The sequence below is a fragment of the Leucopleurus acutus genome (assembly GCF_964270905.1).
Source record: "Leucopleurus acutus genome assembly, chromosome: 1".
Taxonomy (NCBI): Eukaryota; Metazoa; Chordata; class Mammalia; order Artiodactyla; family Delphinidae; genus Leucopleurus; species Leucopleurus acutus.
This window is the reverse complement of record NC_139142.1, coordinates 165,472,336-165,489,411: the sequence shown is the minus strand read 5'-3', so window position 1 is coordinate 165,489,411 and position 17,076 is coordinate 165,472,336. Positions and strand designations below refer to the sequence as shown.

Genomic DNA, 17,076 nt, shown 5'->3' with positions numbered 1-17,076 from the left:
TATACTGAAGTATAGAAAGTCCATAAATAGGCAACTAGTCAATACAGGACTAAGTGTGATGAAGATTTTTCAGTTCTAGCTTGTTAACAGTTGAGCTGCCTCACTTTACCAGTGAAAAGTAACAAACATAGGCTTTGCTCTAATGTATCAGGCCAGCTTTGTTGAAGGATTGCTCCTTATTCACCAGTCCAGGGAACCGTTTATTAAAAACCCATTCTTTTATTTTTTAAAATTGCAGTATAGTTGATATATAATATTATATAAATTACAAATGTACGATATAGTGATTTACAATTTTTAAAGGTTATACTCCACTTATATTTATAAAATATTTGAAAATACTCCATCATGTTGTACAATATATCCTTGTAGCTTTTTTTTTTTTTTTTTCGGTCGTGTTGCACGGCCTATGGGATCTTAGTTCCCCAACCAGGGATTGAACCCTCGTCTTTGGACTCCTGGACCACCAGGGAATTCCCCTTTATAGCTTATTTTATACCTAAGGTACAAAATAAGAGGTTTCTACCTCTTAATCCCCTATATTGCCCCTCCCCCATTCCCTCTCCCCACTGGTAACCACTAGTTTGTTCTCTATGTCTGTGTATCTGCTTCTTTTTTGTTATATTCACTAGTTTGTTGTATTTTTTAGATTCCACATATAAGTGATATCATACACTACTTGTCTTTCTCTGTCTCTATTTCTATTTTCTTGTCTTTCTCTGTCTCTATTTCACTTAGCATAATGCCCTCCAAGTCCACCTGTGTTGTTGCAAACAGCAAAATTTCATTCTTTAAAAAACCATTCTTTTAAACTGAAGTCATATTAATAGCACTTAGAGAAGTACTAACACCTTCTCTAAGCTACCAAAGACTTTCTTTTTTTTTTTTGCGGTACGCGGGCCTCTCACTGTTCTGGCCTCTCCCGTTGCGGAGCACAGGCTCCAGACGCGCAGGCTCAGCGGCCATGGCTCATGGGCCTAGCCGCTCCACGGCATGTGGGATCTTCCCGGACCGGGGCACGAACCCGTGTCCCCTGAATTGAGGCGGACTCTCAACCACTGCACCACCAGGGAAGCCCCCAGAGACTTTTTTGTTTGGATTTCAAGTGCCTTAAGTTCTGGATTTTTGACCTCAGGTCACATTTGTTTGACCTTACTAACCGATGGTTAAACAATGCACCTCAACAGTTAAAAGATGTACTGATAAACAAAAGAACTAAATAGCACAGCTAGAAAAATCATCCATATCTTTAGGTACCTGTCTTTCTGGAAAACTACTAAAATAAACTATAGGAATTTATTTCTAAAATTCTGATGAAACAAACGGTGACAACAAAAAGGGTAAGTTAAATTACTATGAAAGATGTGGGTGCTGAGCTCACCCTAGATGGACTCACTTCACCCCACGGATTTTCCTTTCTCAAATTCTGCTTGCCAGCCCAGATGTGCCACTCTCTTCAAAGGCAGCTGTAGGGCTGTTTACCCCACAGCCCCCATCTCTCTATTTTTGAGCTCCAACCCCTCCTCACCTTGAGGACCCAGTTCAAATGCTTTTTCTGGGAGGACCCTTCCTTCCACGCGTGACCCTTGCCTATGGAGACAGGCTGGATTCTCCACCCTGCTGCTGCGCGCCCACCAGACACTCTCAACTGGTGTACTCATCATACTGTATTGTAATTATTATTGATATTCCCATCTTCCCCTGCAGAACACGTCTTATTTATCTGGGCCACACAGAGCACTGCTAATCTTTCACTAGCATTATAGGATCTTCAAGTATTTGAATAAGTCGAACATTTCATAAGTGGATACTATATGTTAGGTACTCAATTGCCTGCTAAGTCCTTAGTGACCCATATTTAATTGTAAAACTGTAACCCCCACTTTGCAGTTGAAGAACCTGGAACTGAGGTTAAGCAAATTCAAGGTAACACAGCTGGCCAGTGGCAGGGCTGGGTAGCCTCTCTGTGACCACGTCCCACACTGAGCCGACTCGTCTCTGCTCCTTTAGCCACCAGACTCCTCGACTTGTGTGCGAGTACCCCCCAGTCTAGACTCCTGTCTCTATAGCTCAGCACTCTGAGGGGCGGGGGCCTGGACTGCACAGGCCTAGCTCCTCTCCTAGGATTCTGGAGGCCAGGGCGGCAAGATTCAGGCTCTTATCTTGGCTCTTCCACTTACGGGTTCTCTCCCTGCCCGAATTACTTAAACTCTCTGTGCTTCAGTCTCTCCATCACAATTTCACTCACTGCCTCAAGGGCTGCTGTGGAGATAGAAGAGATCACGTCCCTGGGAAACGGCGGTGCTGTGCTGGGCACACGTTAAGTGTTCTCGCTGGCATTTCTTGTCTTGTTGGCACTTCGTGCTGTTAGGTAGCACTCCCGTCCCAGACCCTGCGGCCAAGCCACACTTCCCCATCCTCTACTTGTGCACCCGAATTTGTATATCTAAGTACAGGACCTTATAATTGTTCTCCATTGTTTTCATTTTTGTTAGATACTGCCTGTTTCTGCCTTTTGATCCAAACCTGTCTCTCACTTACTCACTACTCCCCATGTGCCTGTGTTACGTGTAAATCTGGAGCTTCACCTGTATCTTCAAGCTACTGACCAAACTGTTGAACAGAAGGGAGGCTGTAAAATGGGTGTCTTTAGGTGGGAGTGCACACGGAGGAGCAGTCGGATGGGAGCCCCCAGCCTGGCACAGAGCAGGTGCCCCCACTTATGCTTCCTTACCCACCCTCACATGCCACCAAGGGTGGAAAAAACTGGAGCAATATTACTGGAGGACAATCTGACAATATGTACAAGACGTGCATAAAAAATGCTGACTCTGAAATTCTACTCCTGGAAATTTACTCCCAAGAAGACATTAAAGAGAAGAAAAAAGTTCTATGAAAAAATATTTATACCATCATTACTTAAAATGCTGAAAAACTTTAAATAACCTAAATGGCTACAAAGAGGAATGGTTAAATAAACTATAACAGGGTAATCACAGCAATGTGGCTCTTTAAAAAGATTAAATATAATGACTATGCATCTTTATGTTAGTGAATATAAAGTTATTTAAATTAAGTTACCATAGATATACACACTATGACTGCATCTAAATAAAAACTATGTGCACACAGATAAAAGAATGGGAGGATGAAGAAAGAGAAAATTAGTTATGGTGAGATTATAAATGTAATTTTCATTTGTTTCCCATGAAAACACCTTATAATTGATGTGGTTATAAACACCACAAATGTTGATACATATACAGACACATATTTTAATGTTTATTATTTATGTGTGTTCAGTTAATCTGAAGGGAGAGTTAAATAAGATTTAAGAACGAGCAGTCCAGAACACAGAGCCTTACCTAACAAAGGACTTTGATGAAACTCAAGAAGCATTTGTCGAAATATGAGATCCAATTCCCGTCCTCAAGCAGCCTGAAACCCACTGAGTTGTTAATGTGCTAGACTCCCTTCCCACTAACATCCACATGCCTCATCACAGCGCTGGCCTGCCACTCACAAGAGTCCTGAGGAATGAGCATCAGGAGGGCATAGTGATGAAGGGCATTAACTTACCAGCAGGGGGCGCTGTGCAAGACCTTCCCCTGTGAGCTTTAGTTTCTGCCTCTGAGATCGGCTGAGATAGGGGTTGTTCCAGTGCCCAGCTGAGAGGCTGATGTGAGGCATGGCTTCTCAAATGCCCAGTACACATGGGCTGCTGTTGAAATTGTGTGCCTCACCAGCTCTTTCAGATGGGCACAAATTCTAAACTTAGAAAAGTAAGGCAGAAGCAGAAGTAGCAGCACACTTGGAGTGGGAAAAGAAATAAGGGGTTCTCCACTTGGCTGTGCCCCAAGCTTACCGTAGGTGAACATGCGTGGCGAGGTCAGTTCAATGTTGGGCAAGGCGCCCAGGTGGTTCAGCACGGCACACCGATAGCCATTTTTCTGGGCGTAGTCAACGAAGGTGCGGATGTACTGCTTCTCACTGTGATTGGCAATTCCAGGGCAGATGACCATGGTAACATCATCTATGTGGTGGAGGAGGAGATTCCGAGATAGCCAATAAATAGTGACATGATAAATGGTCACAACTACACTTCATTGGCTTAGCCAACAGTAGGAGAGAATTTAACATACATCTTGTCACTCATTTCTCTTGGAAAGAATATCTTTCCCTCTAGCTGGAACTCTCTATAGCAGTGTTTCTCTAATTATTTGTGGTGAAGGGTCAGTTTTTAAAAGTTCCAATCCATTATGGACAGATGCTTTTGAAAAATAAAATACAATCAAAATTAATTACTAGAAAAATGAAATGAAAAAGATTCAAATCTCAATTTTTTAATTATTAGAGTCAATGGATAGAAAATCACTCTGTCAAATTCTTATACAAGTTTCCAAGCATTACTCTTAATTTCTATATGAAATTCTGTATGAATGAATGAATGGAAAAATAAAAAGCAGTGTTTGTTTAGACCTCTTTGATCCAGCAATTTTACTTTCAGGTATTTATCTTACAGATACATTGTACATACACAAAACAATATATCTACAGTATAGATTGTAATAGTAAAAGACTGAATATAACATAAATGTCCAGAAATAGGGGTCTGCTTAAATAAATTTTTGCATATCCAAACGATGAAATATTATGTAGCCCTTAAAAATAATGAGACATCTTTACATACACTGATATGGCAAGCTCTCTAATATGTATTAAGTGGAAAAAGCAAGGTGCAGAAAAGGGTTATGATATGCTACTATTTGTTGGGGGGAAAAGACATCTATGTTTATAAATGCATCCACTAGCTCTGGAATCAAACACAAGAATCTTAACAGTGGGTACCACTGTTAGGGTGGGAGAGAGACTTATACTTTTACTGTATATCCTTTAGTACATTTTGAATATTCTATCATGAGCATGAACTACCTACTTAAAAATATGAATATGTGTTTTTCTTTAAAAGAAAAGTGGTGTTTGGGTTATTAAATCTAATCATAAATTTTCCTTCCGAAAGTTAAGATAAGAACAATTTTAAAATTCGTACGTAATATGCATAAAGAAACTTAAAATTTTTTATAAACCTTGACCTTGTAATTCCAATTCTTGGAATCTTGCCTTAAATTTTATGAGTAAGGATGCTTATCAAAGGATTATTTGAGAGCAACAAAATTATAAGCAAGCTAAATGCCCAAAACCAGAATGATTAAATTATGGTATGACCACATTGGAGACTATTAAGCAATTGTTAGACTTTTGTTATTGAAGACTTTTAGACTTTTAACTATATGGGGAAATATTTACATTATAATTTATAATATAATGTGTAGTAATTTAAATTTTAGAAAAACTTTGCATAGAACCGAAGGTAAATGGAACAAAACGCTAACAGTGGTATGCTGGGTGTAGGATTACAGATGATTCTTTTCTTTTTTTTAAATGTTTCTACATTATCTACATTTTCTATGAGTGAGTATTTATTCCTTTTGTTGTCAGGAAGAAATTATTAAAAAGGAAAAACGACTGCTTTTCTTAGAGCGTTTCCTGGAAGCATTTCTGCCTTCCAGAACCACCTTCATCAATCCTTTCTGGGCACAGGGGTGATAGAAAGACACAGACAATCACAAAAAAGAATCAGTTTCGTCCTTTTCAACTTTCCACCTCAGTCCTAGAAGAGCAGGTTAAATTAAATTGCTTAAATTTTGTACTTTAATAGTAGAAGAAGTCAGAGCATTAGAAGCAAGGGAAAAAATATTTAACTTTTTTTAAATGGTAGAGAAATAAACATTTGAAAGATCAGCTACAAGCCTTAGAAACACAATGTGAACTCCTAATCTATTCATTTATTCACTTCTGTGACTGTTTATTCGACTCTGGGGATTCCTACATTCTAGCAGACAGATGAAAAACAACTATGCAAATAAGCTCAGAGAGTGGCAGGTACCATGAAGAACTAGAGCAGGAAGGTGTGATGGATTTCCTGGGAAGGAAACACTAGTTAGAGGAGTCAGGGACCATCCCTCTGAGGTGACATCGGGGCTGAGAGCTAAATGACAAAGAGGTAATTGTGTGAAGGTCTGGAACAAGCATTCCAGACAGAGGGAACATAAGCTAAGTTGTCACTAGCTACTCAGAGGTTCTAAGTGCTTTAAATAACTGAGAGCTATATTACATTTACTGGAATTTACCCCTAAATATTGACTGAGCTCCTGTAAAAAACTAGGTGCCTTTGAATACTACAGAACTCAAAAGACATGTCCTCTTCCAGTAGTAACAGCATTCAAAGGATGCAGCCATCTAACTCCACTTCCTCAGAAGTCCTCATTGTGAAGCTTTTTATGAATGTTTATTGTGCAGTCTGCACAGAGCAATGAGAGTTTTATCACCAGTAGAAACCGTGGTTGTTTCTGAGATATAGGTGTCCCAGACCTCTGGAAACCTAAGCAGAGGGTATATGAGAGCCTTTGTTATCTGCTGTTGTCCAACAAACAAGACCAGCTACACTGCATCTCTAAGCTTCAGTTTCCTCATCAGTAAAGTAGGGATAATAAGGCACTGACTTCTCAAGGTTGTTGTGAGGATTAAATGAGATAATAGCATACATAAAGCACTTAGAATAGTCCAGCTTCTGTTGCTGTCATCAAACCAGAGGCCTGGTCCTGGGCTCCAAGTTCTTATACCAAGCTTTTCTATTTCACAAAAGGACTAAAAAACTGTGTTCAACAATGCTTTCTGAAGAGCCCTACAGGACGTCCGGCAAGCACACGCTGGAGCCAGTCCTTGCCAGTTGCTCCTAAGTGATGCACCTCAGCAGACTTCCTACAGGACCCTGAATGCGATGGTAAGTATCAATGGCTCGAGCATTTATATTGAGGCTCCCTCACGGACTAGTTCCCCTTCCCCGAGTGATGGCCTAATCATATGACCTAAACTAGCTTACCTCCCACACAGTGCTCAGCCAAGGGCTCGAAGAGGTCAAAGGTCGAAGTGGCTCCGTCAGACATGGTGATGAACTTCCGGTGCCCATACGGGTGTGGTGACCTCACCCTTCCCATCTTCCCATACAAGGCTGTTTGGATGTGTCCACTTTTCCCCCAGATCAAAGGTGGAATATATCTAAGAAAGAAGGAGAGGAGAGGTCAATTTTCCCACACTCCTTGAATAATGCTCTAAAATAACTTTGGAGCAAGAGCTTTTCAACCTCTTTTTTTTTTCCTGACAAATTCTGTTCACTAAGCACAAATATGAGATTTTTTAAACCTTATACCCATGCCATGATTTATCTCCTTTTCCCATTTAACGCATCAGATTAGCTTTAGAAATCAACCAGGGCATGCTTATATAGACAGGATTTCAAATTTAAGGTGTTAATTAATTCAACACGGGTTATTGCCATAATAAATTAATTCAACACGGGTTATTTCCATAATGTAGAATAGAAAGAAAGCAACTAATACATTTTGAACACATGCTACTTGACAGGGTTAGCCTCATTATCAAATGAGCTAATGTATATAAAATAGCTAGCACGGCACCTATGCAAACTAAATGTTCACTTCTTTGCCTTCCCCCAATAAGGCAGGCCACAGCTGCAGGGGTTACCCCATGAACCAAACCTGCTACCTTGTTAAACTGGGAAGGGCTGCAAAGCCTCCTAAGAGTCTGTTAAGTGCCTTGTGCATGTATGTGTGTGTGTGTGTGTGTGTGTGTGTGTGTGTGTGTGTGTGTGCTGGGGGGCACATTGTATGCTCTGGAGAATGTGCTGGAAGGGCAGAGCAATGTAAATATTTGTTGGATTAATGAAGGATAAAGTCTTGTTAGCATAAGCAAGGCAAGATACCACCCTAACAACTGTCCTTCGTGAAAACACAGTGACTCTGGTCCTTGGTAGGAAGTGCAAAAATCACAAACTAGTTAGTCACTGGGAAAACAAGGTGTTCCAAGTTACAATTAAGAAATGATTATAGTTCACAACCACAGGGCAAGATGATTCCATTTACTGAAACTGCTATTGGTTTCTCTTCTTCAGCTTTGAGCCCAAGCTTGATGCATGAGCAGGATTTGTGTTCTGTATTAAACTAGAGACATAATATAAAATGGTAATGACATCAATCCTTCACCTCTGTAGTGTATCACAGTGGTGAACATTTTATTAAGAATTTACCTTAACCTGCTTGCCGATTTGTGCCTATCATTTCTATCAGACCAGATGATCCCAGACCCTCTTCTTAAATTAAACCAGATTTACTCTCTGTTTTTGGCAATTCATTAAATCTACACAAATTTAAGAGAAGGGAAGTCATCACCTTAAGCAAGCCAGTTCCCAGATAAGCTTCCTCTCTGGGGGCGGGGAGGAGAAGGAAGAGTTTTTTTTTTTTTTTTTGCGGTACGCGGGCCTCTCACTGTTGTGGCCTCTCCCGTTGAGGAGCACAGGTTCCGGACGCGCAGGCCCAGCGGCCATGGCTCATGGGCCCAGCCGCTCCGCGGCATGTGGGATCTTCCCGGTCCGGGGCACGAACCCATGTCCCCTGCGTCGGCAGGCGGACTCTCAACCACTGCGCCACCAGGGAAGCCCAAGGAAGAGTATTTTTAAGACCTATGGACATGAAACCACTTGCCAGCATCAACCACAGGTGCAAATCTCAGCGCAGAGACCACGGCCTTTAGAAAGCAGGCAAAGGCATTTTTAAGAGATAAGTGGATTATGACAGTAACAAAAAGCAAGCTTATAAAATAATGGCAATAGGACAGCTGAATACTATAAAAGATTTAGATAACCGAATTTATAAAGGGTTTCAGACTACTAAGTTGGACAATAAACTGTGCATACGGGGAGGGGAGTGGTCCAAGAAACCAAACTTCTGATTGTTCCTGGAGGAGAAGTTCGGAGAAAATTTTGTTTACAATATAAATTAAAAACAGAAATGTGCTGAGGTTAAAAGTGTCAGAAGAATGGGTTAAATTTCATCTACTTATCCTCTGATCTCATTTAGAATATAATATAATCATAGAAAAGATGACAGAAGCATAAAATTTCCTTTTGGCTACTCAGATTTCCTGTATAATCATGACACAGGTGATCAATCCTGATGCCATGCTCCAGATTCAAGGTCCTGTCACCGCCTCTGAATCTTGGCAATTGCCCCCCAAGTGGCCTCTCAGCCTCTAGTCTTGCTCCCATCGACTCTGGCATCCCCCCACCAGTGGAGGGATAACTAACACACAAACCTGGCCACGGCCCTCCATTGCTTGAGTCCTAGTAGCTCGGCTTAGGAGGTGCCACCTTGGTGCCTGCTTACCTCTTTTGCCTAAGTTCCAAAAAACCTGAACCACCGTCCACTCAAGAGTCACTTCCAGTCAGGTTTTTTGGGAAGCTCCCTGCCTCTGTGCCCCCTGGAAAAGCACCCTGCACACCCTAGCACCCACGAGGCTTGATTAAAATACACCTTTTTCAAGCACACTCCTCCCTGCCACCTGCAGGGCCTGGGCTCATTCTCCTTTGTGTCTATCCTCAGGGCACTTGAAACACACGAAGCACGTAGAGAGGACTTGAGGATGAACAGAATACAGACCCACTTAGTAAATCTGAAAAGACAAAGATATGCTTAAAAAATCATATGCATCAGGATGATGTGAACTCGGCTGTGGCATGATTGGTGTTTGGCTGTTGTTCTCCTTCCAGGCTACTCAGCACCATTCTCAGACTGGGCTGGGATGAAATTCTCAAGCGGTTCCTGCGTGTGTGCATGCGTGCGTGCATGGTGTGTGGACAGGTGACTGCCTGGGACTTTCTCAGTTCAGTGTAAGGTCAGTTGTACACAGTGGAAGTTTCACTGTCTATAATTTTTATGACAATACCACCTACTGATAAAACACTTTTTAATTAACATCACAGTAACCCAACACCAGGGCTTACAAAATTGAGGTTTTGCATAGCATTTACTGTGGTGGAGCTTTATTGTGTTTTTGTTTGCCTTCATAACTGATCCACAGATCATAGGAAAAACATTAAGAAAGTAAAAACCAGGGCTTCCCTGGTGGCACAGTGGTTGAGAGTCCACCTGCTGATGCAGGGGACATGGGTTTGTGCCCTGGTCCAGGAAGATCCCACATGCCGCGGAGCGGCTGGGCCCGTGAGCCATGGCCGCTGAGCCTGTGCGTCCGGAGCCTGTGCTCCGCAACAGGAGAGGCCACAGCAGTGAGAGGCCCGCGTACCGCAAAAAAAAAAAAAAAAAAGAAAGTCAAAACCAGAATAGGTGCCCACTCACATGGTTCACTTCAGGGAAGAAATCTGGACCAAAACAACAGAATATTTTGAAATTTATATAAATATGGAAATATTTAATTTTTAAAATTTATTTATTTTGGGCTGCCTTGGGTCTTCGTTGCTGTGTGCAGGCTTTCTCTGGTTGCGGTGAGTGTGGGCTGCTCTTCGTTGTGGTGCGCAGGCTTCTCACTGTGGTGGCTTCTCTTGTTGCGGAGCACGGGCTCTAGGCGTGCAGGCTTCAGTAGTTGTAGCATGTGGGCTCAGTAGTTGTGGCTCATGGGCTCTAGAGCGCAGGTTCAGTAGTTGTGGCACACGGGCTTAGTTGCTCCGTGGCATGTGGGATCTTCCCGGACCAGGGCTCGAACCTGCGTCCCCTGCATTGGCAGGCAGATTCTTAACCACTGCGCCACCAGGGAAGTTCCTGGAAACATTTAAGAGATGTTGCTGAAGTGGTACATGGAGGAATATGTTTTACTCTAACTACCTATGGGGTAGTTTGTCTGAAAATATAGCCGCCAAATAATTCCACCTATTCCTGCCCCCACAAGCCATTCTTCCCGTCAGGAGCTAGAATCCTACCTCCCCTACCCCACCCCTATGGATCTAGGCTGGCCTGTGACTTGTCCGGTCTGCTGGACATGGTGGGAGGCCTGCAGTGCAGATCTGGGCCTGGCCCTTCAGAAGCCTGGCAGCTTCTGCTTGTACAATACCTCCTTGGAAGTCTGGTGCTATGCTATAAAGAAGCCAGGCCTTGACTACCCAGTGATGAGGGAAATACGGAGGGGGGCTAGAGAATGAGAAATAAAACCAAGAACTGTGTGCATTTAAAATTTTATAGTACCACCGAACTGCCTCCCAAAAGAGAGGGACCAATTTACATTCCTTCCAACTGTGTATGAAAGTACCTGTCTTCCTCACCCTCATCAATAATTGGTGTTTTAGGGCTTCCCTGGTGGCGCAGTGGTTGACAGTCCAACTGCCGATGCAGGGGACACGGGTTCGTGCCCCGGTCCAGGAGGATCCCACATGCCGCGGAGCGGCTGGGCCCATGAGCCATGGCCCCTGAGCCTGCGCGTCTGGTGCCTGTGCTCAGCAACAGGAGAGGCCACAACAGTCAGAGGCCTGCGTACCGCAAAAAAAAAAAAAAAAAAAAAATTGGTGTTTTGGCTACTTTGATAGGCAAAAAATGGGTATTATATTTCAATTTGTGTTTCTTAAGGTTGATCCAATCTATGGCAGAAAAAACGTTTCTTACTTGAATTTGCATTTCCTTGATTCATGTGTTTATTAGCAATTTGTACTTCTTTTCTGTGAATTGTCTGTTCATATCCTTTGTCCATTTTTCTATTATAGTTTTCTTTTTCCTTTTTTATTTTTATCACTGCTACATTAAGTCATTATATATTATATTTTGCAAGGGTTTTCTCCAGTCTATTGTATATTTTAATTTTATTTTTCATCTTATATAGCTTTTTATATTTTGTGGTTAAATTTATTAATTTTTTCTGTTAAAACCTTTGTGTTTTGCATTTTGCTTTAAAAGGGGCTATTCCAACACCCAATTATAAATATATTCAGCAATATTCCTTCTATTATTCCTATAGTTTTTAAAAATGTATTACCCTGAAGTCACTTATTTTAAAAAATGATGCAAAGTAAAGATCTAATTCATTTTTAATCTAATTCAACTAGTTAGCTAATTGTCCTTACTCCATAAATGGCCCATCTTTTCCCTACTGATTTCAACGGTCATTTTAAATATATACCAAGTTCTCAATTAAATATCTGGATTTGTTTCTGCATTTTCTATTCTGGTTCATCGATTTCTTTGTCTATTCTTATGCCAATATGGTACCACTTTAATTAATACAGTTTATGGAATATTTTGAAAGTTGATGGTGCAGGCCTACTTCACTCTACTTTTTCAAAATTTTCTTGGCAGACTTTTGGCATTTTAGTTTCCAGATGAACTATACGATTAGCTTGTTCTATGAAAAATTTTGAAGTTTTAAATTGGAAACACACCAAACATATACTACTTTGGGAAGAACTGACATCTTTACAGTTTCGACTTGTCCCATTCAAAAACATGGTGTGAGGGGCTTCCCTGGTGGTCCAGTGGTTAAGACTCCACACTTCCAATGTAGGGTTCAATCCCTGGTTGGGGAACTAAAATCCCACATGCCACGCAGCACAGCCAAAAGATAAAAAAACAAACATGGGGGTTTCCCTGGTGGCGCAGTGGTTGAGAGTCTGCCTGCCGATGCAGGGGACACAGGTTCGTGCCCCGGTCTGGGAGGATCCCACATGCCGCAGAGCGTCTGGGCCCATGAACCATGGCCGCTGAGCCTGCGCGTCCAGAGCCCGTGCTCCGCAACGGGAGAGGCCACAGCAGTGAGAGGCCCACGTACCGCAAAAAACAAAAACAAAAACCAAAACCAAACATGGTGTATCTCTCCATTATTCAGGTATTTATGTCCTATAGTAAAACTTTATGTCTTGCTTCACGTTTCAATACTCATTTTTTACTACACTAATTTGCATGCATGTCTACATTTTAAAAAGCTATTCTTAGAGTTAGCATCTGGGCATGTTTTATTCCTGACTCCCAGAAAGCAGAAGTGATGTCTTCTACTTCTTTACTTATCTAGATGGTATTTTGTCCAATGTCATACTGTCGTCAGTGGTTAATGAATCCTGTTACTAAGAAAGAAGCTAGAAGATCACAACAAAATCTAGAGGCCAGCATGTCTTTATCTTCTGAACCTACTTATAATCAACATCTGGCTATGCTAACGGAATTGCCCAAAGGGAAAGACCACAAGGGAAAATCTGGACCTCCCTCCCTCCCACATCCCTCCAGACATGCGCACACACACACACACACACACACACACACACACACACACACACACATGCTGCCTTTCGGCAGATGGAGTTCACACGAGCAAGGACAGATGGTTGCTGGGCTGTTTATAAGACAGTTGAAAAAAAAGCCGACTAATGCTCATCTTTGCCCTAAATCTGTGGGTGACCAATTCTTCCTTATGGGACTTGGGTCCCTTGGTTGTAGATCAAACCACTTTATAGCTATGGGACCCAGACTTAGCCGTTATTCCCTTTGATCCTCTCCAGTACCTCTCTACCAAATTGGCCCAAGGCCTGGCACACAGTAGGTGTTTAGGATATGCTGTCTGAGGTTGAGCCCCCCGCCGAATCCCAGCAAGTCCTTCCCAGTGAACCAAATGCCCATCAGCCGCTACTCCTTGGCATTTTAAATTTGTATCAAACAGGCTGCTTTGGTTAAAGCAACAAAACCCAACTCCAACTTAACTCCTCTTATATTACAGGGATGCTGGGGTGCTCACCAAATGGACAAGAGTCTGGAGAACCAGGCTTGAAGAGCACAGGATCCAGGAAGGAAACCAGGGGGCTGCTCTAGCGATGTGCTCTTTACACAGTCAGCAACATCACTGCCCCCCAGCCACCTGGAAAGAGTCAATATCCCAGGAGTGAGGTGTCTAGAAGCAGGGAATTTCAGAGTGGGTGGGCAGGGCAACCTTGATTTACTACCTACATGCAATGGGAGAGAGGAACTTCCCCAAAAGGAAATTTGTGTGCCCCTGGAGAGGAAGAATGGATGCTGGGCAGCAGAAAAGTGACAAATGTCCCCTACAAGGTTTTTAGCTGGACATGTCTTTGGTTCAAAAAGCTTTTTCAGTGCCCCTGACACTCCACAGCCCCCATCAAATCACAGTATTCCCTCTAGTTCTTCCAAAGTCTCCTCTTTCTTTCTGTCACTGTTCCCTGAAACCTGGTCCCAACTCTTAGTATTTCACATCGTTCTAAAATGTATCTATTGATATTTTAGAGCCTCTTCAGAAAAGCTTCACCTATAATACAACATAGATCAGAAATAGGCAATCTACTTGCTCAAGCATTGTTGTTTTTTTTTCTCACACAGCCATCTTTCTAAAAGCTAATTTCATAAAAAAAAAAAAAAGAGTTTGTGTTATTTTCTTTAAAGGAGACATCTAGCAAAGTAGAGTTTTTATGACTCCTGGTCAATGATCTTTACTGGTCTTAGAGTAAAATAGTACATTTTACGCAGCCCATCATTTTGCCCCCACTATCTTTTTGAGTTAAAATTCACATAACATGGAATTAACCATCTTAAAGTATACAATTCAGTGGCATTTAGTATACTAACAACATTGTGCAATCATCACCTTTACCTACTTTCAGAATATTTCATCACTCCACAAGGAAACCCTATGTGCGTTAAGCAATCACTCCCCATTCTCCCCTTCCCCCAGCCCTGGGCAACCATTCATCTGCTTTCTGTCTCTATGAATTTACATATTTGGGATATTTCATGTAAATGGAATCATACAACGTGTGACTTTTTGTCTTGCGATTTTTCACCTACATTACGTTTTCGAGGTTAATTCATGTTGTAGCCTGTGTCAGTACTTCATTCCTTTTTATTTCATTTCATGGATATACCACATTTTGTTTACTCATTCATTTGTTGATGGACACTTGGATTGCTTCCACCTTGTGGCTATTACGAAGAGTGCTGATATGAATGCTTGTGTACCAGTTTTTGATTGAATACCTGTTTCTAATTCTTTTGGGTATATACCAAGGAGTAGTATTTCTGGGTTATCTGGTAATTCCATGCTGAACTTTTTGAGGAACCTCCAAACAGTTTTTCATAGCAGCTGAAACATTTTACATTCCCACCAACAACATACAAGGGTTCCAATTTCTCCACATCCTTGCCAACACCTGTTATTTTCCATTAGAAAAATTATTACTGCCATCCTAGTGGGTATGAAGCGGCATCTCTTGTGGTTTGATTTGCATTTCCCTAATAATTAATGACATTGAACAGCCCTACCATCTTGACTCTAGGCTATTTTCCTCCACTCTATCTCTACTTCTATCTCTGTCTGTGATACTGATCACAATTTAAAAGATGAACCAGTTGATAAATAAATATATACTGGACTTCCCTGGTGGCACAGTGGTTAAGAATCCACCTGCCAATGCAGGGGACACGGGTTCGAGCCCTGTTCCGGGAAGATCCCACATGCTGAGGAGCAGCTAAACCCATCCACCACTACTGAGCCTGTGTGCCACAACTACCAAAGCCCGCGCGCCTAGAGACCAAGCTCCACAACAAGAGAAGCCACTGCAATGAGAAGCTCGTGCACCGCAATGAATAGTAGCCCCTGCTCGCCTCAACTAGAGAAAGCCCACGTGCAGCAACGAAGACCCAAGGCAGCTATAAATAAATAAATAAATTTTAAAAAGTAAATAAATAAAATAAAATAAATGTATACTATTAGCCTCCTGTTCACTTCACAACGGCTACTACTGGTAGAAAGAATCGAATCAGAATAAAATTGGTAACAGTTAAAACGGCATGTGGTATAATCTAGTATTGCCTAAATTTTGACAAAAGAATCCAGTTTTCATAAAAGCATTTAGACTTGCAAAGTTTAACCTAGAGAATTGGTCTTGATGAAAAGAAGAGCCATAAGAGAACTTTCTACGGTCAGTAACATACAATACGAACAAAAACTGATTCCAAGCTTTGTAGCAAAGTTAAATGGAAAATAAACCTGATGAAGATAAAATTTAACTGTATTATATTAAAAAAATCAACACGGAATCAAATTGGCTCAGTAGGATTTGTTCCTGAAAATAGTCTAAAACTCTTTAATGTTAGCACAACTCTAATGAAGATACTTGTATTTAAAATGTCCTTGGATTCAACCTCTCCTGAGCCTTCTCCCAATGGGAGTGCAGGTGGTTAGAATTCAACTAGAGGTCCTCCTTCCCAGCCCAATCCCGACAAATGACTCGGGACCAACAAAGGAGATGATATGAACTGAAAAGGAACCATGTGGAAGAGAAGATCCCAAATGCAGGGTCCACTCAGGGGCTGTGGAGATCCGTGGGAGTCATCTGAGAAGTCTTGCTTCTCCTCCTTCACAAGGAAGTAATAGGGTTCATGATTTCACAGAGAAAAAGGAAACAGGAGGGAAGGGTTACCATGCTCTAATTATCTGCAAGAATGAGTTGAGATACATTGAAGACAAAGGTCGCTGGAACCTTACTAGAGCAAAGGAATATCACCTGGACTGAAACCTAGGGCCTCTCCGTTCATGACTTTGGGCACATTAAGGACGTTCCCCAAGCCCTTTACCAAAGGAAGTCAGGAGCATCTGAGGTACTAGTCATGGCTCCATCACCATTATTTATTTACCTCCTTCTTTGAACACAGAACATTTTATTTACTTATAGCACTTCACAATTTTTCAAAGTCCTTTCTGTATAGGATTTCATTTGCTTTTTAAAACATTTATTTTTACTTTTTAAATTAACTAAATTTTAAAATTAAAGTATAGTTGATTTACAATGTTGTGTTAGTTTCTGGTGTACAGCAAAGCGATTCAGTTATATACATATATGCATACTCTGTTTCAGATTTGTTTCCATTATGGCTTATTATAGGATATTGAAGACAGTTCCCTGTGCTATACAGCAGGACCTTGTTGCTTTCATTTGCCTTTGATAACAAGTTTGTGAAATGGGCAGCTGTTGTCAACCATGGGGACCCTGCGGCCCAGAGAGCGAAAGGCTTGGCCATGGTCACTTGTCACTCCGCTAATCAAGGGCAGAGTTAGGACTTCAACTGAGGCCTTGACCACTGCGTCCAGTGCTTGTTTGGATGATAAAATAGGCGTGATGAGGAAAATAGATGCTTTCATTCCGGAGACTCCTATGACTCTATT

The 17,076-nt window shown here is 41.7% G+C and overlaps 1 protein-coding gene across 2 annotated transcripts in view; it reads right to left on the bottom strand.

Annotated features, from left to right (window-relative positions):
* Positions 1 to 17,076, bottom strand: part of ABHD2 (abhydrolase domain containing 2, acylglycerol lipase) — a 110,013-nt gene that overhangs the window by 40,848 nt on the left and 52,089 nt on the right. For both annotated transcript variants that reach the window (XM_082852184.1, XM_082852185.1), the window contains exons 3-4: positions 6,944 to 7,119; positions 3,866 to 4,033 (exon numbers count right to left, since the gene is read on the bottom strand). In XM_082852184.1, the coding sequence (XP_082708310.1) occupies positions 3,866 to 4,033; positions 6,944 to 7,119 (344 nt within the window). The remainder of the gene's footprint in view (positions 1 to 3,865; positions 4,034 to 6,943; positions 7,120 to 17,076) is intronic.